Source organism: Gnatocerus cornutus, unplaced genomic scaffold (assembly GCF_029298725.1).
Source record: "Gnatocerus cornutus isolate USDA-ARS CGAHR unplaced genomic scaffold, icGnaCorn1.1 ctg00000258.1, whole genome shotgun sequence".
Lineage (NCBI taxonomy): Eukaryota > Metazoa > Arthropoda > Insecta > Coleoptera > Tenebrionidae > Gnatocerus > Gnatocerus cornutus.
The window spans coordinates 9277-36775 of NW_028275577.1; the positions used below are offsets into that span (position 1 = coordinate 9277).

A 27499-nucleotide genomic window follows, 5' to 3' on the forward strand; every position below is an offset into this window, starting at 1 on the left:
TGTACATAGTAGATAATAAGGTTAGGGTTTTTACTAAAATTTCATTTTCCCTAAATTAAGGTAACCGATAAGTAGGCTAAACACCACATATGTATGCAACCAAGGTTGCCGGTGAGCCATAAAATAAATGTAATATCTTAGATTGTATAATAAATGTAGGCTAGGTTAAGGCATTAGCGCCACACATTAGCATAAGTTAATCTTAAGTGTGATATGTATTATCTTAGTGATTGCATGCGTAACTTCAACCGAATAAAAATCCTGTTGAATTTGAAAAAAATTTGGTTCTCGTCCGATCACCGAAGTCAAGCAACGTCGGGCGCGGTCAGTACTTGGATGGGTGACCGCTTGGGAACACCGCGTGCCGTTGTCTCTACTCTTTTCTTTTTTTATTAACATTTCTGATGTCAAACTTTTTTTAAATATATTTTTCACTATTTATATTTTCTCTCAGGAACTTATATAGTATGAAGACGAAAATTTTTAATTCGTTCGAGTTGAATTTGTGGTTCTGAAAAGAACCGATTTTTTTTCTTTTTTTTCCAACCAACTTCCAAGCTGCTCGAGGAGGATTTATTTTGAACTGGTGTATTTGGTGACGGCCTTGGTTCCTTCAGAAACGGCGTGCTTCGCCAATTCACCGGGCAAAAGAAGACGCACCGCCGTCTGGATCTCCCTGCTGGTTATGGTCGAACGTTTGTTGTAATGAGCGAGGCGACTGGCTTCAGCAGCTATACGTTCGAAGATGTCGTTCACGAAACTGTTCATGATAGACATAGCCTTGCTGGAGATACCGGTATCGGGATGGACCTGCTTCAACACCTTGTAAATGTAGATGGCGTAACTCTCCTTCCTCCTGCGCTTCTTTTTCTTGTCGCTCTTCGAGATGTTCTTTTGAGCTTTTCCGGCCTTCTTGGCCGCCTTACCGCTGGTCTTGGGTGGCATTCTCTTCTAGTCGTCGAGTTAAAAAAACGTTTAAAAACAGAAAACGAGACAGACACGACGTGCACGTTACGACGAGTATACTCGATCTAAAACGCCGCACACCTAAAATCCCTCTATTTATAACGAGCGAGCGACAAACAGGCGCTCCGCCTTAGTTCGTCGTTCGACCATTGCCCTAACGAGATGGCGCTGTACCGACCATATAAATTTCTAGCCTTCGCCGCGTTCGGCATTCCTGAAGTAAACTCTGACTTGTCCACATCGTGCTCCGCCGATGACGAGCAGAGATCTTCGCCCCCGGCCTCAAAAGCCACCCGCAAGTGCTCCCAAGAGTGCAAAAGCAAAAAGTGTGAGTTCAAGTGTCAGTGGTGCAAGTGCCAGTGCATCAAGTGCCAGTGACATGGACCTCTTCTCCAACTTCGTCCGCCAGTCGACATCACAAGGTGAGTTAATCACGCGCCCTTCCTCGCCCGAAAGGGCACTAACACCCATTCTTTCTGCGACTTCGTCGCAACACGCCCTCTCGCCTCCTCGCGCCAGAGGAAACTCTGTCTCTTCAATCTCCAACAAAAATACCCCTAATGCGGTGTACCATAAGTACACCATCAGAAACATTCCTGCAGACTGGGCTGCACAAAAAAAGTTTTACTGCCTTTTAACGACCACTCTTCTGGTCAAGAACATCAAGCAGCTTGTTGTCAACTGGAACAAGACTGCTCTTCTTGTCACTCTAAACCCTCTCCCAAGCGACTTCCAGAAAAAACTCCAAGTTGCCACGCTAAACCAATCCATCTCAATTGTGGAAACCCACAAAAAAGTCACTGCCAAACCAAACGTTGCCACTTCAAAACCCCACCTCTCTGTCGTAATTCGCGATGTTGACGACGACATCGAATACGACGAAGCACTCAACGCCCTCAAATCACTCAATCTGCCAGTCATCAGAGTCTGGCGGATTCGTTCAATGAAATCCGGCAATTTCACCAAACTGATGCGTGTCATCACTGACAGCACAGAGACCGTCGACTTCCTCCTCAAGGAAGGCGTCATCATGTTCGGCAAGCGCCATCAGTGCGAGCCGTCCAAAGCCCCCGCCAAACCCGCCCCCCTTCAGTGCTCCAAGTGTTTCCAACTTGGGCACCCTGCCACTGAATGCCCCAACAAAATCGCGTGCCCCAAATGCACAGAGAACCACCCAGCCTTCAAATGCGAATCCAACCACGTAACTTGCCTTCTGTGCAACGGCACCCACCCGGCCTGGTCCCGCCAGTGCCCCAAAATCAAGGACGCAGTCGTCACGTCCGAAACCCCCATTGCCCCAACTCTGATTCTGGAGCCCTCTCCCGAATTTGCAGACCCCGATCCCCAACCCGTGTCTGTTCGTCAGACAATCACTTTCGTCACAAAACTTTTGTACGACCTCTTCCCTCACCAGCGTGCAAAGGTCAGCGAGCTCGTCGAGAGCGCCTCCAAATCCGTCCTTAAGACAAAGACCCGCATCAATCACGCGGGCCAGAGAATCTACTTCACTTTCGAGTAGATTCGACAGCCCTAACTCGTCCAACTCTCTTTCCCCATGGCTACCACGGTGGCCGCCCCCGCCGCTCCCGGCGGGGGCCTCCTGTCCCCTCGTGTGAATATCGCCACGGTCAACATTGCAGGAATCAAACGGAAATTGCATGCTCTCCGTAACTTCATCGAAACCGACGCGATCAAAATTTTATCAATTACCGAAACGCGCTCAAATCTCGCGATTAAAGTCAAACATTTTTCTTGCTATCACAACACGCCCTCAAACATCGCTCACGGAACCGCGCTTTTAGTTTCTACCGACTTTCAGTCAACTCAACATAATTTGCCTCCCAACCTAACTTCTCTCGAACTTGCCGCAGCCGACGTAGTAATTAACAATAAAATCATTACTTTCTTCTCCCTCTATCAGCCCGTCAGGCAAAAACTTCCAACGGAACTATTCGAATACGCGTCCAATCTCCCTCATTCAGTCATTTTCGGCGACTTTAATTCTAGACACGAAGACTTCGGAGACACTGCAACTAACCCAAACGGCAGAATCCTATCCACTCTCATTAGCGAACTCCCAATCTACAGATTAGAAAACCGACTTCCCACTTTTATCTCTCATAGAGGAGCCTCAATTATCGACCATATCATTATTTCGGAATCCTTAATCCACGCGTTCGACAATGAAACAGCAATAGGCACCACGGTAACGTCAGATCACTTTCCCTTAATTGCAAAAATCCTCATCAACGGCCATCAGCCACAACCACCACTTATTCAAATCTTCAATTACAAAAACGCCAATTGGAACCTTTTCCGCGAAGAATTAGACCAGGCCCTACCAGTCATTATCCCAGTAAATTCCCAGGTAGAAATAGACCGACAAATAGATTCATTAACTTCAGCTATCGAGTACTGTAAACTTAAAGTCATTAAGCCCAAAACTATTCCAAAAGACAAATCCCCACTGCCAGACCGTATCCTCAGACTCATTAAAGAAAAACGTAAAATCTACCGCGATTACGTCCGCAGCCGCGACCCCTTTTTGAAAACGCTTATCAATAAATTCAACGGCAAAATCAGACGCGACATTAATTGCTACAAAGAGGAAACTTGGCTCAAAACTTGCGAGTCTTTGGATTATCGGAACGGAAAAGAGTATTGGACAAAATTCAAGACAATTTCTGGCCAACGTTCTCGACCGAACCATAATCTAATTGACGGAGCAAACGTCTACCACTCTTCCCAAGACAAAGCAAATTGCTTCGCGAACCTTCTCGAGGAAATTCACCAAGTTCCAAATGACCCCAACTTTGACAACCACTTTTTCAATTTAATATCAAATAATGCGCAGACCTTACGCGACATTCCACTAGTTGAACCACTTCCCTATCCCCTAAACGATGAGCACTTAACAGACCCGGTCACTGTTTTCGAAGTAAAAACTTTAATTCTAAATTTGAAAAACACTAAAGCTCCAGGACCCGATCAAATCAAACCAATAGTTTTAAAGAACCTTTCAGAATCCGGATTCTTAGCTTTAACTAACATTTTCAACAACTGTTTAAATAACTTGTATTTTCCAACCGCGTGGAAAGCCGCGAATACTATCATGATTCCTAAACCCGGTAAAAACGTCAACGACCCTAAGTCATACAGACCAATTTCACTTCTTAACATCACTGGCAAAATTTTTGAACGAATCTTAACAAACCGATTAAAATTTGTATTAGAAACGCAAAATTTGCTTCCGCCAGAGCAATTCGGCTTCAGATCACACCGCAGTACGCAAAATCCGTTAGTAGAACTTCAAACCGACATCACTCGACACGCCAACCTTGGAGAATGTACCATCGGTGTCTTCCTGGACATCGAACGTGCATTCGACAAAGTCTGGCACGACGGCCTCATTCAAAAATTTCTTAACCTTAGAGTCAATCTTAAATTCACGCGGCTCATCGCCTCCTTCCTAACTAACCGATCCTGCAGGATCAAACTTAACAACTCTTTTTCAAACTCTTTCAACCTCAACGCCGGAGTCCCACAAGGCTCCGTCCTGTCACCATTGTTATACATTGTATACTGCAGAGATTTTCCCGTTTCAGACCACTTCCGGACCAAGACGAGGATGTTCGCGGACGACACGGCAATCTGGTCCAGTCATCAGAACGCCGTGAAAGCCGCGGAAACACTTCAGAAAGAACTTCACCGCATTGAAAAATGGACAAACGCCTGGAGAGTGAAGCCAAATCCCTCCAAATGCCAAACCATCTGTTTCTCATTTCCCCTTGCACACAAGCATCGCCTCAACTTTCAACGCTACATACGGCTAACTATAAACAATCAATCTATTTCTAAAACTAACTCTGTCACTTATCTAGGAATCACCTTCGCTCAAACATGCACACTACACCAGGACCTGGCAACAACAATGAAAAAAGCACGGAATAGATCAAATCTTTTGTATCTCATTCGCGGCCGACTTCGAGGTTGCAGCCCAGAAACCCTACACTACACTTACAACACATTTATTCGCCCTATCTTCGAGTACAGATCTCTACTTTACGCCTCTCTTACTAACCGCTTGCTTTTCAAAATTTCTTCTTTCGAAAGACATACGCTTAGACTTCTCTATCGCCTTGATCTCAGATTTCCTTCAAACTCTCTGCATGAACACACTAACTCTACTCCCATCAATCAACGCTTTATAATTAACCGCAAACGCTACCTAACACGCACGCTCGCCAGCACTAACCACCTAGCTATTCAAACTCTTCATACTACACACAAACTTCCCACTAAAAACCGCTTAATTAACGTTATCCGCAAAAAACCCAAGCACAAACTAAAACACTTGCCCACAGCCCTTCTTTTAGCCAACTACCCAGACCTGCCTCCGCTCCTCCAGGAGCTGGTCGAAGAAACACCAATTTCGATGCGATGAAGAGGTCCATTCCTACATGGACGAGATCCCTTTCCTTTTCCCCTTTCTCTTTCAGGTTTCTCTTTCAGCCCAGGACAATCCAAGGAAGAAACGGACTTTCGCGAAGGCTCCCAGGATCCCATGAAGAGTTCCAGGACTCCCATGAAGATTCCCAGGATCCCCACGAAGAGCTCCGGACGTCCCACCAACTCCTGGATTCCCATGAAGAGTCCCAGGAATCCCACGAAGATTCCCAGGATTCCCATGAAGAACTCCTAAACTCCAAACCAAGTCCAGAAGGAAGGAAGGACGACCAAGAAAGAAACAAACCTTGCCACTTTACCAACAACGCCCTAACTTTAAAACCTAATTTGAAACAAATGCATTGTATTCATACTTAAGCCAAAATTACTGTTTAGATATAAGATTTAAAAATTGTTTAAATTCCCTCGGTCTGCTGAAAAGGCCAAAAGCCTCACCAGCAGCCAAATAGAATGTATATCTTAAGAACTCGATGTAAAAACCCAAAAACCTAGAAATAAATGTATTTGAAGCTGAAGTTGAAGCCGCGTTCGGCATTTATTTCAAGCCGTACGTTTGTCAGTGCGCTTCGTGTCAGTCGCAGTAGGTGTTTTGCTGTTTATATCGTATAACAACATGTCCGGAAGAGGAAAAGGAGGTAAAGTGAAGGGAAAGGCGAAGTCTCGTTCCAGTCGTGCCGGACTTCAGTTTCCCGTCGGCAGAATTCATCGTCTTCTGCGTAAAGGAAACTACGCCGAAAGAGTGGGTGCAGGTGCTCCCGTTTATTTGGCGGCCGTAATGGAATATCTAGCCGCCGAAGTTCTCGAATTGGCAGGAAACGCCGCCAGAGATAACAAGAAAACCCGTATCATTCCGAGACATCTTCAATTGGCTATAAGGAACGACGAGGAGTTAAACAAGCTCCTTTCCGGCGTTACCATCGCCCAAGGCGGTGTCTTGCCCAACATCCAGGCGGTGTTGTTGCCCAAGAAGACCGAAAAGAAGCCTTAAATTTAATTCTTCGCCGCCGTCATCTCGAACGAAAAACAAAAACTTTTATAAAAACCATCTTCACATCGGCCCTTCTCAGGGCCAAAAATTCAACTCGAACGAATTGATTTTTTCGCCAAAATACAACAACCTATGAGAATCATGTTAAAAAGTCTTTTAGATATTTTAAAGTTAAACCGATCAATTAATTCATTATACGAGCGTAGACTGAACGGAAGATTTTCGATTACATTCAACCAAGAAAGATGATTTTTACGACTTTTCATCGTAATTTTTAGAAAAATTCAATGCCCGACTAAAGCACGAACTCGACAACTCTATCTATAATAATTTATTGATTATCTAATTCAAGAAACATTCCGATTCGTCGTAAATTTCTTCACATTTCGCACATTAATCTGTTAAGAACATACACACACACACCGGTCGCCTATACGTGCTCTCCGTCTCGATAATTTCTTGCAGCAGCAGTCGTCAGCGGTGAGCCGTAATACTACAATCAATCGTTTTATTTGCTATGAGATTTTGTTTCAAGTCACGTCTGAGGAGAGTAACTCTACCCCATATTGGACATAACCTCAAATATACTCTTCGTGGCAAAAACGTTCTTTTAACGATGGTCATTCTAACCTAAAACTGCTGTCAAAATTGTCAAAGTCGCCGCCTGGATCACAAATTAAAATGATCACTCACTCCGTACGATTTTCATTTCGATTTGAAGACAAACACACAATTGAGCAACATATTTAATTCGTTTGATTTATTTTGTGGTTCTGAAAAGAACCGTTTTTTTTTGTTTGTTTGTTTGCTTGCCTGCGGGGGGTTTGTTGTTATTCCTCTGAGGATGCGGATACACGTCATAAAATGATAAAATTAACCGCCGAAACCGTAAAGGGTACGACCTTGACGTTTCAGGGCGTAGACGACGTCCATGGCGGTGACGGTCTTACGTTTTGCGTGTTCGGTGTAAGTTACGGCGTCACGGATGACGTTCTCGAGGAAGACCTTCAACACACCTCTGGTTTCTTCGTAGATGAGACCGGAAATACGTTTCACACCACCACGACGAGCCAATCTTCTGATCGCCGGTTTCGTTATACCTTGGATGTTATCGCGTAGAACTTTGCGATGACGTTTGGCGCCACCTTTTCCCAATCCTTTGCCACCTTTACCACGACCGGTCATCTTGATAAAATTAGGAAATTCTTCGTACAAAACGACGTAGCTTCGACCAAGTTCGTTATGGAACTAACGTCAAAATTTCATTCCGCGGGACTATTTATAAGTTACGGCAGCTCCACCTCGCGTTAAAAACGAATCCACCAATGGCGTCGCCGTATGACTCATCGAGTTTATAAAACGGCCGTTGGCGCGACGAAAATTTTCAGTTGACTTTCGAACGTTCGTACGTACGGTCGGTCGTTCGGTCGAAGCAAGCAAGCAAGCCACTACCTACGTTAATTCTTTTCATTTGATTCATCCGATATCCGAGATGGCGAGAACTAAACAGACGGCTCGTAAATCTACCGGTGGCAAGGCACCTAGAAAACAGTTGGCCACGAAGGCGGCCAGAAAAAGCGCTCCCGCCACCGGAGGTGTCAAGAAACCTCACCGTTACAGGCCCGGTACGGTCGCCCTTCGTGAGATTCGTCGTTATCAAAAGAGCACTGAACTTTTGATCCGCAAGCTGCCTTTCCAACGTCTCGTCCGAGAGATCGCCCAAGATTTCAAGACCGATCTCCGTTTCCAAAGTTCGGCCGTGATGGCACTTCAAGAAGCCAGCGAGGCTTATCTCGTCGGCCTCTTCGAAGACACCAACTTGTGCGCCATCCACGCCAAACGTGTCACCATCATGCCGAAAGACATCCAATTGGCGAGACGCATTCGTGGCGAGAGGGCTTAAATTTCCTCCATCCATCCATCCATCCATCCGATCCGACCATCTAGAATTAACAAATTCTTCATCTTCGAAGGTGTTAAAAGAAGAAAAAAAAAATCGGTTCTTTTCAGAACCACAATTATTTTCCAACGAATTGAAAATTTATCGTTCGCGCATGCAACTTTTTGAGATTGAAAAAAAAAAAAAAAAAAAAAAAAGTTAGGTTATGTGATTTATTCACAAAATTCGTACTTACATAAAACGATAAACTTTTGCTTTTTTCTTTCACATTAAATTTTCTTTTAACTGAGACTATTTGAAACATTATTATATAATAAAGTTTATCATTCTTTGTAATAACACTGTTTCGACAGTCAAATGAATAGACAAGAAAATCAAATGAAAGTATGTATCTCCTCAACAGAATGTGCATTGTCCAAGCGAATCTTTCGTTCGTTTCTTGAAAATAATTGTGGCCCTGAAAAGGGCCATTTATTTGTATCGATGGTGCCCCTACGTCGATATATACGATCGGAGCACGTTCCCGAAACCACCAGGACGTCGTCGTCGTTGAAAAAATTAAATCATCGTCGTCGACTTTTCACTTCTTTCTCTTGGGTGAAGCGGTTTTTTTCGCTTTGACGGTGACGGCTTTGGCCGTTTTCGGTTTCGGCGCTTTCGGTTTCTTGGTTGGACCGGCCTTGTTGGATTTCTTCGCTTTCGATGGCGTCTTGGGTTTGACGGGCGATCTGGAGGCGGCGCTGGCTTTCTTTTCGGGAGCGGACGCAGCCTTTCTAGCCTTCGATACGGCGACGCTCTTCTTTTCGGCGGCAGTTTTCTTAGACTTGGCCGAAGCGGCGGGGGCGGCCTTCTTACCGGCTTTTGAGGCGGATCCTTTTTCGGCGGACGTCGGCGCTGACGCGACGGAACGTTTAGCAACGCCCGTCTTCTTGGATTTCGCCGATGACGACGCGGTCGCAGCGGCAGATCTCTTTTTCGTGGCGGACGGAGCCTTAGCTGCACCGGTGACGGCAGAAGCCAACTTGAACGAACCGGAAGCTCCTTTTCCTTTGGTTTGGACCAACGAACCGGATGCGACGGCGCCCTTAAGGTACTTCTTGATGAAAGGCGCAAATTTTTCCGCGTCGACTTTGTAGTTGGCCGCGACATATTTCTTGATCGCCTGCAACGAAGAACCGCCGCGTTCCTTCAAGCCTTTGATGGCGTTGGTGACCATCTCCGAAGTGGGCGGATGAGAAGGTTTGCTTCTCGGATTTTTGGGCTTCTTCTCCTTCTTCACCGGTGAGGAGCCGGAAGTGGCACCGGCGACCGTCGAAGCTGCTTGATTTTCTACGTCGGCCATATTTTCGTCTATCGCGCGCGCGTTTTTTTCTTTTTATTATAGGTAGGCTTATTCTTCGGTGAAAGAACGAATGAACTTTACAGAACGAATTGGGCGCCAAAGTCAAAGTGTTGGCGCGTTCGAAAACGCGCGGACCGCGGACTAAACGAGAGCCTTCTCGTCGAGTTAGAAAATTCAGTGGGCCTCGAATACAGCTTTCGCGTGATGGCATCGTTCTCTTTACGCGAAGATCACCGCCTCCGGGTGCGGGAACATGAGCGATTCGGTCGGCGATGGCCTCCTGAATAACCTCAAGTTTTCCCGGACGACCAGCCGACCTCCAAAAGCGAACAAGGACCGATCGAACGTCGACTCGAACAAAGACCCTCCGAAACAAGGAGATGACATCCAAGTTCGACGCCGACGTTACGCGTTTTCCACGAATAACAGGAAAGTTCCGCTTTCGACCAGACAAACTTGGAAGCATCCTCTACAAGTTTCACGAACGAATCGGTCGAAAAGTACGTGCGATCTTTTCGAAAATCGCCTCGCAAAGAGACGCAGCACGGATCGGAGCGACGACCGACGAACCTGCAGAGTGTAGGAAAAAAATTCACAAACGGTCGAAGATGACGTCCGAGAAGGTCGAATTTTTTCAAGAACGAAGATAAAACCTTCGCCTTTCGTAGGAGTTGATTTTTGAAAACGATCTTGACGAACAGGTCGGAAAAAAAACGATGTCAATTTCGGACTCGACCATGAGAAACGAATTTGTACGACGAACGGACTTTTCGAACGACTTTTTTCGCAAAATCGACATTTTTTCCTCAAAAATTACCTCACACGACGAAATCCCATCATCGAAACATCACCGAAAACAGTTTTGACGGCGAAATTCTCGTCAATTTTACGAAAATAAAGGGAAAATCAGACGGACCACCGTCGAACATCCAGCGACGGGAACGGACGAGTTTTTTAATTTTTCTTGCCAATTCATTGCGAAAGAAGCAATTTTTCTCGACGAAACCATTTTATAATCATAAAAAAAACTCCCCAAACACCACAAACCAACAAAAATACGGAAATCTTGCATTGTTTGCATTTTTCAGACACTCTAAATAAAACTACGTCGATGTCGGCGGATTTTCAGTCGGTCGTCGGTCGACAGAAATCCAACGAAATTTTCATTTGTTCTTCTCAAAAACGAAAAACAAACAAATCAACAAAACATTCCCTACTATTAGTCGACATTTCGAGCAGAAACTACGAACGTCGAAAGATTTAAAAAATGAAATATGTAGGTGTGCGTGCGTGCGTACTTACTTGAAACTTTTTTCTTGTTTCATCGTCGCACTGGAACAAATTAAATTTTAATGCAATGTAAACGCGACCACACTTTCGACGAAAACATCTCTATGAATCGAACGACGTCGGAAAAAGAATAAATCGAGAAGAGAACAAATCATGAAACAACACACACCCACCCCGCCCGGCCCGGCCAGAGTGGTGGGAATTTCGATGAATGAACAGACAAAGAAACCAACTCTGTTATCAGTTCTAAGAAAGAAAGCAGGTAGCGGCGGCGGCGAACCTTCGACCGTACTACGGTCAGTTCATGAATTAACCCCGTCCGTTCGGAGTTTATTCATCTCCGGTCCGTGTCGGCGTTTACTTCAAGTGGGTGCTATTTCCATCTAAGCAAGCAAGTGAGTAAGTAAGTTCTCAAATTTTAAATTACGTTAATCGCAAGTGACTCGTTGAGATCGTCAAACGAACAATTTAATTTAACGCCTCATACGAGTTTTTTTTTTTCGTCATTTTGTCGCAAAAAAAAAACTAAAAAACGACTCGCAAAAAAAAATTTTTTTTTTTTCTTCTTTTAAATCTTGTACATTTTCTGACATGTGTACCATCGAAAAATGTCACATCCAAACGATCGAACAATCACAAAAAATCGTCAACGTACCATCTTGGAAAATTTTACCAGGCAACGACCATACCACGTTGAAAACTACCGGTTCTCGTCCCCACCGCGACCGCGAACGAAAGGAGACCGCCGCCGATCATCATCCACGGCCGGAACATAACGCACAACCGTCTCAGAGAATTGTTCGCCGATTGCGACAACGGTTACCAAGTGCGTTACACAAGGGAGAAAACCCTTGTGTACCCCAACACGACAGACATCCACACGACGATGAAAAACAAACTCACGGCAGGAAAAGTGGAATTCCACACGTTCACCCCAAAAGGACTCAAAACGTCAACGTTTGTAATCAAGGGGCTGGACAACAACCCTGAGCCCGAATCCGTTCTTGCAGAGCTCAAGAGCTCCAAGATTGAAGCTACCAATGTGAGAAAAATGGGGCCCAACACCAAGAGGCCCCATTACATCGTAACAGTGGCCGACAGCGAGACTGTCGAGTCACTGAACAAAAAGTGTCGGGCGATTCTCAACGTCAGGGTGCGTTTCGAGAAATACCTCAATAAGAAGAAGATGACACAGTGCCACCGGTGCCAGGCATGGGGCCACGGCACGAGGAACTGCAACCTCGAACCGACGTGCGTAAGATGCTCCCAGTACCACTGGACCCGCGACTGCCCCCATAAGCCCGACCCGACGTACATTCCCAAATGTGCCAACTGCGGGAAACAAGGACACGCTGCCTCGCAAACCACGTGCGAGGTCTACATCGCCAAGGTAACCCGCATCGAGGAACTCCAAGAAGAAAGACGTCAGAAGGTCGCCAACAAGAGGGCTAAATTAGCCCCCGCGCCGATCCCAAAGGTCAATCCGTGGACCCAGCCAAAGAAACCAACAGGTGAGTCCATTGTTTTTACCGATAAATCATTTCCGCCTCTGCCGACGCCTTCAACGAGCGCAGCAAATTCGCCAATTTTAACAAGGCAAACACCAACCAAAACGAAAATTCCAGAAACAAGCAGCATGACAGAATTTTGTAAAATAAACGCCGAAATTTCCAGGCTGAACAAAAATGTAAATATGAAAAATTTGCTCATAATACTTAAAGAACTGAACAATGCACTTGAAAAATGCCAGTCTCAACAAGAAAAGCTGTTCGTCTGCATAGACGTTCTATCCAAAATGGGAGACGCTGGCTATGAGCTGTAAATTGACGATAGTTCACTGGAACGCAAACGGTCTGCATGAAAAAGCTGCGGAATTATTGAATTTTATTAAAAATGGTGGAATTCACATTATGGCAATTAGCGAAACGCGTCTCAAAAGTAAAGATCGGCTTAAATTCACCAATTACACGGTTCTCAGAAAGGACAGAACGGATGTCATTAGGGGAGGTGGGGTTGCTCTCCTAATCCGTAATGACGTCCCCTTTGAACACATTCCCACCCCAAATGTAAGATTCCTCGAAACCCTAACGATTAAGATCGAGAACAACATTTTCATAACATCAGTTTACAACCGACCAATCAACTCAATTAGGGACGCGGATTTAGACATAATTAATAATCTGGGAAGAAAGCAATTAATTCTCGGGGACTTCAATGCGAGACACACAAGCTGGGGTTGTCACGCAAACAATAGTAACGGGTTCAGGCTCTACAATTACGTAGAAAACACAAGCTTGATAATTAACAGAACTGCTGATCCAACTCATTTCCCAATTAACGGCATGACACCTACCTACATTGACTTGACAATCACGAAAAACATGGTAATCTCAGAACCCAGATCAGTGACCGCACTCAACTCGGATCACAATCCTGTGATTCTTGAGATTCCTGACATGACAATCAAAGACAAAACAATCCAAATCAATTCCTATAAACAAACCAACTGGCCCCTCTTCCGCAAAACCCTTGACAGACATGTTGAACTGACGGAAATCATTGGCACGAAAGATGATCTTGATAAACAGATTGAACTGTTCATTAAGGCCATCCAGAAGGCCAAAGACCAAGTCACGACGACGAAAACAATAAATCCTTTTCGAGACGAAATTCCGAAAGCAACCATAGAGAAAATAAAACTCAAGAACCGAATCAGAAAACTGTACCAAAGAACACGAGACCCATTTTTCAAAAACCAAGCATCTGAATTAACCAGAGAAATTAAACAAGAAATAAAAGAATTCAGACAGAACAAATGGGAAACAAAACTTGGCAAATTAAATCCGCACGATAATTCTCTATGGAAAATGACAAAAGCTCTCAAAAGACGATTTACCCCCATCTCTATCCTTAAATCCAATAACAACACAGCATTTAATAATGTGGAAAAAGCAAACACACTGGCAACATATTATGAAACGATCCACACAAGTGATAATCACAACACACCCGAACAAACAGAAATAATTGAAACAGTAAACTCTTTCAATAGTGACAATTCCCAGATAGACGCGCCTACGGCCGTCAAACCCACAGAAATCGCAAAAATCATAAGCACTTTACCGAATAACAAAGCCCCGGGAAATGACGGCATAGAAAACAGAATACTGAAAAATCTTACAGCGAAAGCTGTAAAACAACTAACGAATATAATAAATGCCATGCTTAATCTTTGTATCTTCCCGGAAAAACTTAAAGTAGCAGATGTCATCCCCATTTTGAAACCGGGGAAAAACCCCAATGCACCAAACGCATACAGACCAATTAGCCTTCTACCAACAATATCAAAAGTTGCGGAAAAGGTAATCCAAAAACGAATTAATAAGCACATTAAAGAAAACAAAATTTTACCGCCAGAGCAATTTGGTTTTCGGGAACGACATAATACCACACAGCAAGTCCTCAGACTAATAAATGACATAACCAATAATTACAACACGAAAAGCATAACAGCAATGACATGTCTTGATATTGAAAAAGCATTTGATAAAGTCTGGACAAAAGGACTAATTTACAAAATGATTCAATTGAAGTTCCCGACGCACATTACTAAATTAATAAACTCGTACTTAACAGAGAGAAAGTTCAGAGTAAAGGTAGAAGGCGAAAAGTCGGAAATGAAATCAATAAATGCGGGAGTCCCACAAGGCTCAGTGCTTGGGCCAATACTATTTAATATTTACATTCATGACATCACTAAATTCGCACAAACCAATTTAGCTTTGTACGCGGACGACACCGCCATCTACGCTAAGTCTCATTCGGGTCAGGTCGCACTCAAACAAGTTCAGATCCACATTAATCAACTCGAGAAATTCTACGCGAAATGGAAGATTAAACTCAACGCGGACAAAACGGAAACGGTCATTTTTGCAAAAAGATTCACCGGGCTAAAGATCAATAAAAAACTAAAGGTAGGGGACAGTGAAATTGAAATTAAGAACTCTGTGAAATATCTAGGAGTCACCCTAGACAAAAGGCTAAACCTAAATGAACACATAAAGAAAACGAGACAAAAAGGTGAAGCCGTCCTCAAGCAATTGTACCCATTGTTGGTCAAAAACAACTATCTAAACACGAAAAATAAGTTGCTTCTGTACAAATGCATCTTACGCCCCATCATAACATACGCAGCGCCCATCTACCGGCACAAACCACACACTCCACTAATTCCTTTGCAAAGATTTCAAAATAAATGCTTAAGACTTGCTCTTAACGCAGACAGATACACTCCGCTCCGTCAACTTCATCAGGACGCGAATCTTCCACTCCTACACCATTACATCCATTCCCTTTCCGATAAATTCTACGAAAAGCAGGTGCGGCACGTACCTCTTCTCAAACAATCCCTCAAACACCCAGCAGGAACTCACAAGTTCCCGCACTCGGGTGTCCCCAATCTAGACCGGATAATCCGCTGAATTTTGTTACAGGCAAAAGGCAGCGGAAGAAGAACCGTAAACGGCAATCGACCAGCCACTGACCATATCGGAACAGGAGTCCAGGAGCCCCCTGGAACATCAATCCGAGGATCAGGAGCCCCCGGAGCCCCCTGAAACCTCACCACTAGACCATACCGCACCAGGAGCCCAGGAGCTCCCTGGAAACAGAAACCGGACCGGAAGTCCCAAGACCTCTTTGAGGTCAACACTGTAAATAGTTTTTTAAATATCCTTTGTACATAGTAGATAATAAGGTTAGGGTTTTTACTAAAATTTCATTTTCCCTAAATTAAGGTAACCGATAAGTAGGCTAAACACCACAAATGTATGCAACCAAGGTTGCCGGTGAGCCATAAAATAAATGTAATATCTTAGATTGTATAATAAATGTAGGCTAGGTTAAGGCATCAGCGCCACACATTAGCATAAGTTAATCTTAAGTGTGATATGTATTATCTTAGTGATTGCATGCGTAACTTCAACCGAATAAAAATCCTGTTGAATTTGAATTTGAATTTGGTTCTCGTCCGATCACCGAAGTCAAGCAACGTCGGGCGCGGTCAGTACTTGGATGGGTGACCGCTTGGGAACACCGCGTGCCGTTGTCTCTACTCTTTTCTTTTTTTATTAACATTTCTGATGTCAAACTTTTTTTAAATATATTTTTCACTATTTATATTTTCTCTCAGGAACTTATATAGTATGAAGACGAAAATTTTTAATTCGTTCGAGTTGAATTTGTGGTTCTGAAAAGAACCGATTTTTTTTCTTTTTTTTCCAACCAACTTCCAAGCTGCTCGAGGAGGATTTATTTTGAACTGGTGTATTTGGTGACGGCCTTGGTTCCTTCAGAAACGGCGTGCTTCGCCAATTCACCGGGCAAAAGAAGACGCACCGCCGTCTGGATCTCCCTGCTGGTTATGGTCGAACGTTTGTTGTAATGAGCGAGGCGACTGGCTTCAGCAGCTATACGTTCGAAGATGTCGTTCACGAAACTGTTCATGATAGACATAGCCTTGCTGGAGATACCGGTATCGGGATGGACCTGCTTCAACACCTTGTAAATGTAGATGGCGTAACTCTCCTTCCTCCTGCGCTTCTTTTTCTTGTCGCTCTTCGAGATGTTCTTTTGAGCTTTTCCGGCCTTCTTGGCCGCCTTACCGCTGGTCTTGGGTGGCATTCTCTTCTAGTCGTCGAGTTAAAAAAACGTTTAAAAACAGAAAACGAGACAGACACGACGTGCACGTTACGACGAGTATACTCGATCTAAAACGCCGCACACCTAAAATCCCTCTATTTATAACGAGCGAGCGACAAACAGGCGCTCCGCCTTAGTTCGTCGTTCGACCATTGCCCTAACGAGATGGCGCTGTACCGACCATATAAATTTCTAGCCTTCGCCGCGTTCGGCATTTATTTCAAGCCGTACGTTTGTCAGTGCGCTTCGTGTCAGTCGCAGTAGGTGTTTTGCTGTTTATATCGTATAACAACATGTCCGGAAGAGGAAAAGGAGGTAAAGTGAAGGGAAAGGCGAAGTCTCGTTCCAGTCGTGCCGGACTTCAGTTTCCCGTCGGCAGAATTCATCGTCTTCTGCGTAAAGGAAACTACGCCGAAAGAGTGGGTGCAGGTGCTCCCGTTTATTTGGCGGCCGTAATGGAATATCTAGCCGCCGAAGTTCTCGAATTGGCAGGAAACGCCGCCAGAGATAACAAGAAAACCCGTATCATTCCGAGACATCTTCAATTGGCTATAAGGAACGACGAGGAGTTAAACAAGCTCCTTTCCGGCGTTACCATCGCCCAAGGCGGTGTCTTGCCCAACATCCAGGCGGTGTTGTTGCCCAAGAAGACCGAAAAGAAGCCTTAAATTTAATTCTTCGCCGCCGTCATCTCGAACGAAAAACAAAAACTTTTATAAAAACCATCTTCACATCGGCCCTTCTCAGGGCCAAAAATTCAACTCGAACGAATTGATTTTTTCGCCAAAATACAACAACCTATGAGAATCATGTTAAAAAGTCTTTTAGATATTTTAAAGTTAAACCGATCAATTAATTCATTATACGAGCGTAGACTGAACGGAAGATTTTCGATTACATTCAACCAAGAAAGATGATTTTTACGACTTTTCATCGTAATTTTTAGAAAAATTCAATGCCCGACTAAAGCACGAACTCGACAACTCTATCTATAATAATTTATTGATTATCTAATTCAAGAAACATTCCGATTCGTCGTAAATTTCTTCACATTTCGCACATTAATCTGTTAAGAACATACACACACACACCGGTCGCCTATACGTGCTCTCCGTCTCGATAATTTCTTGCAGCAGCAGTCGTCAGCGGTGAGCCGTAATACTACAATCAATCGTTTTATTTGCTATGAGATTTTGTTTCAAGTCACGTCTGAGGAGAGTAACTCTACCCCATATTGGACATAACCTCAAATATACTCTTCGTGGCAAAAACGTTCTTTTAACGATGGTCATTCTAACCTAAAACTGCTGTCAAAATTGTCAAAGTCGCCGCCTGGATCACAAATTAAAATGATCACTCACTCCGTACGATTTTCATTTCGATTTGAAGACAAACACACAATTGAGCAACATATTTAATTCGTTTGATTTATTTTGTGGTTCTGAAAAGAACCGTTTTTTTTTGTTTGTTTGTTTGCTTGCCTGCGGGGGGTTTGTTGTTATTCCTCTGAGGATGCGGATACACGTCATAAAATGATAAAATTAACCGCCGAAACCGTAAAGGGTACGACCTTGACGTTTCAGGGCGTAGACGACGTCCATGGCGGTGACGGTCTTACGTTTTGCGTGTTCGGTGTAAGTTACGGCGTCACGGATGACGTTCTCGAGGAAGACCTTCAACACACCTCTGGTTTCTTCGTAGATGAGACCGGAAATACGTTTCACACCACCACGACGAGCCAATCTTCTGATCGCCGGTTTCGTTATACCTTGGATGTTATCGCGTAGAACTTTGCGATGACGTTTGGCGCCACCTTTTCCCAATCCTTTGCCACCTTTACCACGACCGGTCATCTTGATAAAATTAGGAAATTCTTCGTACAAAACGACGTAGCTTCGACCAAGTTCGTTATGGAACTAACGTCAAAATTTCATTCCGCGGGACTATTTATAAGTTACGGCAGCTCCACCTCGCGTTAAAAACGAATCCACCAATGGCGTCGCCGTATGACTCATCGAGTTTATAAAACGGCCGTTGGCGCGACGAAAATTTTCAGTTGACTTTCGAACGTTCGTACGTACGGTCGGTCGTTCGGTCGAAGCAAGCAAGCAAGCCACTACCTACGTTAATTCTTTTCATTTGATTCATCCGATATCCGAGATGGCGAGAACTAAACAGACGGCTCGTAAATCTACCGGTGGCAAGGCACCTAGAAAACAGTTGGCCACGAAGGCGGCCAGAAAAAGCGCTCCCGCCACCGGAGGTGTCAAGAAACCTCACCGTTACAGGCCCGGTACGGTCGCCCTTCGTGAGATTCGTCGTTATCAAAAGAGCACTGAACTTTTGATCCGCAAGCTGCCTTTCCAACGTCTCGTCCGAGAGATCGCCCAAGATTTCAAGACCGATCTCCGTTTCCAAAGTTCGGCCGTGATGGCACTTCAAGAAGCCAGCGAGGCTTATCTCGTCGGCCTCTTCGAAGACACCAACTTGTGCGCCATCCACGCCAAACGTGTCACCATCATGCCGAAAGACATCCAATTGGCGAGACGCATTCGTGGCGAGAGGGCTTAAATTTCCTCCATCCATCCATCCATCCATCCGATCCGACCATCTAGAATTAACAAATTCTTCATCTTCGAAGGTGTTAAAAGAAGAAAAAAAAAATCGGTTCTTTTCAGAACCACAATTATTTTCCAACGAATTGAAAATTTATCGTTCGCGCATGCAACTTTTTGAGATTGAAAAAAAAAAAAAAAAAAAAAAAAGTTAGGTTATGTGATTTATTCACAAAATTCGTACTTACATAAAACGATAAACTTTTGCTTTTTTCTTTCACATTAAATTTTCTTTTAACTGAGACTATTTGAAACATTATTATATAATAAAGTTTATCATTCTTTGTAATAACACTGTTTCGACAGTCAAATGAATAGACAAGAAAATCAAATGAAAGTATGTATCTCCTCAACAGAATGTGCATTGTCCAAGCGAATCTTTCGTTCGTTTCTTGAAAATAATTGTGGCCCTGAAAAGGGCCATTTATTTGTATCGATGGTGCCCCTACGTCGATATATACGATCGGAGCACGTTCCCGAAACCACCAGGACGTCGTCGTCGTTGAAAAAATTAAATCATCGTCGTCGACTTTTCACTTCTTTCTCTTGGGTGAAGCGGTTTTTTTCGCTTTGACGGTGACGGCTTTGGCCGTTTTCGGTTTCGGCGCTTTCGGTTTCTTGGTTGGACCGGCCTTGTTGGATTTCTTCGCTTTCGATGGCGTCTTGGGTTTGACGGGCGATCTGGAGGCGGCGCTGGCTTTCTTTTCGGGAGCGGACGCAGCCTTTCTAGCCTTCGATACGGCGACGCTCTTCTTTTCGGCGGCAGTTTTCTTAGACTTGGCCGAAGCGGCGGGGGCGGCCTTCTTACCGGCTTTTGAGGCGGATCCTTTTTCGGCGGACGTCGGCGCTGACGCGACGGAACGTTTAGCAACGCCCGTCTTCTTGGATTTCGCCGATGACGACGCGGTCGCAGCGGCAGATCTCTTTTTCGTGGCGGACGGAGCCTTAGCTGCACCGGTGACGGCAGAAGCCAACTTGAACGAACCGGAAGCTCCTTTTCCTTTGGTTTGGACCAACGAACCGGATGCGACGGCGCCCTTAAGGTACTTCTTGATGAAAGGCGCAAATTTTTCCGCGTCGACTTTGTAGTTGGCCGCGACATATTTCTTGATCGCCTGCAACGAAGAACCGCCGCGTTCCTTCAAGCCTTTGATGGCGTTGGTGACCATCTCCGAAGTGGGCGGATGAGAAGGTTTGCTTCTCGGATTTTTGGGCTTCTTCTCCTTCTTCACCGGTGAGGAGCCGGAAGTGGCACCGGCGACCGTCGAAGCTGCTTGATTTTCTACGTCGGCCATATTTTCGTCTATCGCGCGCGCGTTTTTTTCTTTTTATTATAGGTAGGCTTATTCTTCGGTGAAAGAACGAATGAACTTTACAGAACGAATTGGGCGCCAAAGTCAAAGTGTTGGCGCGTTCGAAAACGCGCGGACCGCGGACTAAACGAGAGCCTTCTCGTCGAGTTAGAAAATTCAGTGGGCCTCGAATACAGCTTTCGCGTGATGGCATCGTTCTCTTTACGCGAAGATCACCGCCTCCGGGTGCGGGAACATGAGCGATTCGGTCGGCGATGGCCTCCTGAATAACCTCAAGTTTTCCCGGACGACCAGCCGACCTCCAAAAGCGAACAAGGACCGATCGAACGTCGACTCGAACAAAGACCCTCCGAAACAAGGAGATGACATCCAAGTTCGACGCCGACGTTACGCGTTTTCCACGAATAACAGGAAAGTTCCGCTTTCGACCAGACAAACTTGGAAGCATCCTCTACAAGTTTCACGAACGAATCGGTCGAAAAGTACGTGCGATCTTTTCGAAAATCGCCTCGCAAAGAGACGCAGCACGGATCGGAGCGACGACCGACGAACCTGCAGAGTGTAGGAAAAAAATTCACAAACGGTCGAAGATGACGTCCGAGAAGGTCGAATTTTTTCAAGAACGAAGATAAAACCTTCGCCTTTCGTAGGAGTTGATTTTTGAAAACGATCTTGACGAACAGGTCGGAAAAAAAACGATGTCAATTTCGGACTCGACCATGAGAAACGAATTTGTACGACGAACGGACTTTTCGAACGACTTTTTTCGCAAAATCGACATTTTTTCCTCAAAAATTACCTCACACGACGAAATCCCATCATCGAAACATCACCGAAAACAGTTTTGACGGCGAAATTCTCGTCAATTTTACGAAAATAAAGGGAAAATCAGACGGACCACCGTCGAACATCCAGCGACGGGAACGGACGAGTTTTTTAATTTTTCTTGCCAATTCATTGCGAAAGAAGCAATTTTTCTCGACGAAACCATTTTATAATCATAAAAAAAACTCCCCAAACACCACAAACCAACAAAAATACGGAAATCTTGCATTGTTTGCATTTTTCAGACACTCTAAATAAAACTACGTCGATGTCGGCGGATTTTCAGTCGGTCGTCGGTCGACAGAAATCCAACGAAATTTTCATTTGTTCTTCTCAAAAACGAAAAACAAACAAATCAACAAAACATTCCCTACTATTAGTCGACATTTCGAGCAGAAACTACGAACGTCGAAAGATTTAAAAAATGAAATATGTAGGTGTGCGTGCGTGCGTACTTACTTGAAACTTTTTTCTTGTTTCATCGTCGCACTGGAACAAATTAAATTTTAATGCAATGTAAACGCGACCACACTTTCGACGAAAACATCTCTATGAATCGAACGACGTCGGAAAAAGAATAAATCGAGAAGAGAACAAATCATGAAACAACACACACCCACCCCGCCCGGCCCGGCCAGAGTGGTGGGAATTTCGATGAATGAACAGACAAAGAAACCAACTCTGTTATCAGTTCTAAGAAAGAAAGCAGGTAGCGGCGGCGGCGAACCTTCGACCGTACTACGGTCAGTTCATGAATTAACCCCGTCCGTTCGGAGTTTATTCATCTCCGGTCCGTGTCGGCGTTTACTTCAAGTGGGTGCTATTTCCATCTAAGCAAGCAAGTGAGTAAGTAAGTTCTCAAATTTTAAATTACGTTAATCGCAAGTGACTCGTTGAGATCGTCAAACGAACAATTTAATTTAACGCCTCATACGAGTTTTTTTTTTTCGTCATTTTGTCGCAAAAAAAAAACTAAAAAACGACTCGCAAAAAAAAATTTTTTTTTTTTCTTCTTTTAAATCTTGTACATTTTCTGACATGTGTACCATCGAAAAATGTCACATCCAAACGATCGAACAATCACAAAAAATCGTCAACGTACCATCTTGGAAAATTTTACCAGGCAACGACCATACCACGTTGAAAACTACCGGTTCTCGTCCGATCACCGAAGTCAAGCAACGTCGGGCGCGGTCAGTACTTGGATGGGTGACCGCTTGGGAACACCGCGTGCCGTTGTCTCTACTCTTTTCTTTTTTTATTAACATTTCTGATGTCAAACTTTTTTTAAATATATTTTTCACTATTTATATTTTCTCTCAGGAACTTATATAGTATGAAGACGAAAATTTTTAATTCGTTCGAGTTGAATTTGTGGTTCTGAAAAGAACCGATTTTTTTTCTTTTTTTTCCAACCAACTTCCAAGCTGCTCGAGGAGGATTTATTTTGAACTGGTGTATTTGGTGACGGCCTTGGTTCCTTCAGAAACGGCGTGCTTCGCCAATTCACCGGGCAAAAGAAGACGCACCGCCGTCTGGATCTCCCTGCTGGTTATGGTCGAACGTTTGTTGTAATGAGCGAGGCGACTGGCTTCAGCAGCTATACGTTCGAAGATGTCGTTCACGAAACTGTTCATGATAGACATAGCCTTGCTGGAGATACCGGTATCGGGATGGACCTGCTTCAACACCTTGTAAATGTAGATGGCGTAACTCTCCTTCCTCCTGCGCTTCTTTTTCTTGTCGCTCTTCGAGATGTTCTTTTGAGCTTTTCCGGCCTTCTTGGCCGCCTTACCGCTGGTCTTGGGTGGCATTCTCTTCTAGTCGTCGAGTTAAAAAAACGTTTAAAAACAGAAAACGAGACAGACACGACGTGCACGTTACGACGAGTATACTCGATCTAAAACGCCGCACACACCTAAAATCCCTCTATTTATAACGAGCGAGCGACAAACAGGCGCTCCGCCTTAGTTCGTCGGTTCGACCATTGCCCTAAACGAGATGGCGCTGTACCGACCAATATAAATTTCTAGCCTTCGCCGCGGTTCGGCATTCTTGAAGTGTTCTCTGAGTACGCATCATCGCGCTCCGTCGATGAGTACCCACAACCTTCGTCCTCGCGCCGTGAAAAGTGCAACCTCGAGTTCAAGTGCCAGTGGTGCAAGTGCCAGTGGTGCAAGCTCATCAAACCATCAAACTGCGTCATCCGGTAAGTCTGATTTTACCGGAAACAAGACCCCAACCCCACCCAACTCTCCTCCTCGGGAGAGAGCATTCTCGTTCTCTTCTAATAACTCCATAATAATGACACTCCTCCCAAAATGTGTACCCCTTCAGGTACACAATCCGAAACATCCCTCAGGCTTTCTCCACACAAAAAACCTTCTACGGACTCCTCACAACGTCCCTGCTTGTCAAGGACATTTCCAAACTTGTGGTTAACTGGAACCGCACAGCGCTCCTAGTTACCACCAAAAGCCCTTCCGGCAAACTTTCAATCCCATCTCTGCACTGCCACCGCCTGCCCGAACCATTTCAATCGTGCAAGTGCACCGAAAGCTTTCAGCACAACCAGCCCCCCCCAAATGCCCCCAAAATTCCGCAAATGTCAATCGTCATTAAAGACATCCAGGACGACATCGACAACGATGAAGTCTTAAACGCCATCCGTGACCTCCATCTCCAATTGCTCTAATGTCTGGCGCATCCGTTCCAGACAGACGGGCAACTTTTGTAATCTTCTCCGTGTCCTAACAAACCTCCACCTCCACAGTTTGACTTCCTCCTCAAGGAAGGAATCATCCTTTTCGGTAAGCGCTATCAGTGCGAGCCTTCCAAAGCCCCCCAAAAACCCGCTCCTCTTCAGTGTACCAAGTGCTTCCAGCTTGGCACGCCGCCTCCTCCTGCCACAACAAGTTGGCCTGTCCTAAAATGCCCCGAAAGCCATCCGTCCAACAAGTGTCCTTCTGACACAATCACCTGTCTCCTCTGCAAAGGAGACCACCCCGCCTGGTCACCAAAAATGCCCTAAAATCAAAGACGCGGTCGTCACCTGCGACACGCCCGTCGCCCCAACCATCATCTTGCTGCCCCCCACCTGAGTTCGCAGACCCCGAACCCCAATGCATTTCTGTGCGTCAAACCATCACTTTTGTCACCAAAATGCTCTACGACCTGTTCCCGCATCAACGATCCAAAGTCGCAGAACTCGTCGAGTCTGCGTCAAAAACCGTCCTCCGCACCAAAACCCGCATTAACCATGTGGGTCAGCGGATCTACTTCTCCTTTGAGTAGATTCGCCCCCACGTCTCGTCCCAACACCCGTTGCAATTGCCTCCCATTGCGACCCTCCCCCGTCTTTCCCGGCGGGGGCCCCCCTTCCTAACAGCGTGAATATCGCCACGGTTATCGTCTCCGGAATCAACAGAAAACTCAACGCCATCAAACACTTTATTGAATCAGACTCAATCAAAATCTTGTCTATCACCGAAAACTCATTCCGACAACGCGATTAAAGTCAAAAATTTTTCTTGTTACCATAAACCGCCAACTAACCGTTTTCACGGCTCCGCGCTTCTTGTTTCAACGGGACTTTCAATCAGTAAAACATCAACTTCCTGACAACATATCCTCTTTAGAACTCGTTGCCGCCGACGTCAAGTTAAATAATCACACTATCACCATTTTTTCGTATTATAATCAGCCTAACACACCGCGTCTCTTCTGAACTTTTTAACTATGCTTCAGATCTTCCATTTTCAATTATAATGGGCGACTTTAACGCCAGACACACTGACTTCGGAGACCACGCAACCAACCTTAACGGCAGACTTCTTTCTCAATTAATTAGGCGAATTCCCCTTTTTACCGTCTTAAAAACCAAAAACCCCACTTTCATTTCTCATCAAGGTTGCTCCATTATTTGACCACATTCTATTTCTGAAAACCTAATTCACTTATTCGACAGCGAAACCTCAATAGGCACCACCGTAACTTCAGACCATTTTCCACTAATTGCTAATTTCTTAACTAATGGCCCTCAGCCGGCGCCGGAAATTACCAAAATCTTCAATTACAAAAACGCAAATTGGAACTTTTCCGTGAAGAAACTTAATACTACCCCTTCCACTCATTACCACAGTAAATTCTCAGGTAGAAATCGACCATCCAAGTAGAGTCATTAACTTCAGCCATCACTTTCAGCCAAACTTAAAGCCAAACATATTTATTAAGAATTAAATATCCATTCCGAAGGACAAAACCCCTCTACCTGCGCGTATTCTAAGACTAATTAAAGAAAAACGTAAAATCTACCGCGGACTTTGGTCAGAACCCGCGACCCCTTTCTTTAAAAACCCTTATCAATAAACTCAGTGCCAAAATCCGCCGCGACATCAATCAATTCAAAGAGGAAACTTGGGTCAAAACCTGCGAATCTTTAGATTACCGTGACGGTAAAGCATTTTGGTCAAAATTCAAAGCAATTTCTGGTCAACTTTCTAAACCTAATCAAAATCTAATCGAAGGCCCCAACGTTTACCACTCTTCCCAAGACAAAGCCGAGTGCTTTGCCAATCTTCTCGAACAAATCCATCAAGTCCCCGACGACCCCATTTCAATCAACCCTTTTTCGAAAAAGTCCTCTGCCAACATTCAAACCATGCGCGATATTCCCACTAATCGAACCCCTTCCATATCCCCACAACGACGAGCACTTAACCGACCCAGTAACAGTTCGCGAAGTAAAATCAATCATTTTCAATTTAAAAACTACCAAAGCTCCGGCCCCGATCAGATTAAACCTATCATTTTGAAAAATTTACCAGACTCTGGCTTTCTTGCATTAACCGCCATTTTTAACAATTGTTTAACTAATCTTTATTTTCCAACCGCGTGGAAACTAGCGAATACGATCATGATTTTAAAACCGGGAAAACCTATTTCAGACCCTAAGTCATATCGCCCTATTTCACTACTTAATATCCTAGGCAAAATCTTTGAACGCGTTTTAACTAACAGACTTAAAAATCATTCTCGAAACTCATAACTTGCTTCCGCAACAACAATTCGGCTTTAGATCAGAACGTAGCACTCAAAATCCTTTAGTAGACTTGCAAACCGACATCATCAGACACGCCAACCTTGGAGAGTGCACCGTAGGTGCCTTTTTGGACATCGAAAGAGCATTTGACAAGGTCTGGCACGACGGTCTGGTGCAAAAAACTCATCAATCTCGGAATCAATCTTAAATTCACAAAGCTCATCGTCTCCTATCTCACCAACCGATCCTGCAGGATCAAATCAACGACGCCTTTTCTAACACCTTTACACTAAAGGGCCGGAGTCCCACAAGGCTCCGTCCTGTCACCTTTGTTGTACATTATATACTGCAGTGATTTTCCAATTTCAGATTCCCTCCGGACCAAAACGAGGTTGTTTGCTGACGATTCGGCAATCTGGTCTAGCCACCGGAGCGCTGAAAAGGCTTCAGACATCCTCCAGAAAGAACTTCATCGAGTCGAAAAATGGACAAACACCTGGAGAGTGAAAACCAACCCTACCAAATGTCAATCCATCTGCTTCACCTACCCCAAAGCCCAGAAACAACGTCTCAACTTTAACTCAACACACGGCTAACTATAAACAATCAATCTCTTACTCAAACTAATTCTCTCACTTACTTAGGCATCACTTTCTCTTCTACTTGTACCCTTAACGAGGACCTGAAAAGGACGATGAAGAAAGCACGCAATCGATCAAACCTTTTGTATCGCATTCGCGGCCGGATTCGGGGTTGCAGCTCAGAAACTCTACACCACACGTACAAACTTTTCATACGCCCTATCTTTGAATACAGATCTCTGCTTTACGCCTCGCTCTCTAACCGCATGCTCTTTAAAGTTTCTTCCTTCGAACGCCACACACTTAGACTAATCTTCCGACTTGACCGCGAATTTTCATCTAACGACTTGCATGAACACACTAAAACTACTCCCATTACTGATCGATTCACTAAACTCCCGCACTCGCTACATAACACGCACGCTTGCTAGTAACAATAACCCTCTTGCCATTCAAACTTTGCACACATCT

The 27499-nt window shown here is 44.6% G+C and overlaps 1 protein-coding gene and 1 non-coding gene across 2 annotated transcripts; both read left to right on the plus strand.

Moving 5' to 3' along the window:
- Nucleotides 1–5931: 5931 nt before the first annotated feature.
- On the plus strand, nucleotides 5932–27043 carry LOC148165647 (uncharacterized). Its single transcript, XM_088049691.1, has 3 exons — nucleotides 5932–5964; nucleotides 23468–23615; nucleotides 26817–27043. The coding sequence occupies exons 1-3, from the start codon at nucleotides 5932–5934 to the stop codon at nucleotides 27041–27043; spliced, it is 408 nt and encodes a 135-aa protein (XP_087905817.1).
- LOC148165648 (5S ribosomal RNA) lies at nucleotides 22529–22648 on the plus strand. Its single transcript, XR_015771289.1, has one exon. It is a non-coding gene; the product is annotated as a 5S ribosomal RNA (ribosomal RNA).
- Nucleotides 27044–27499: the final 456 nt, after the last annotated feature.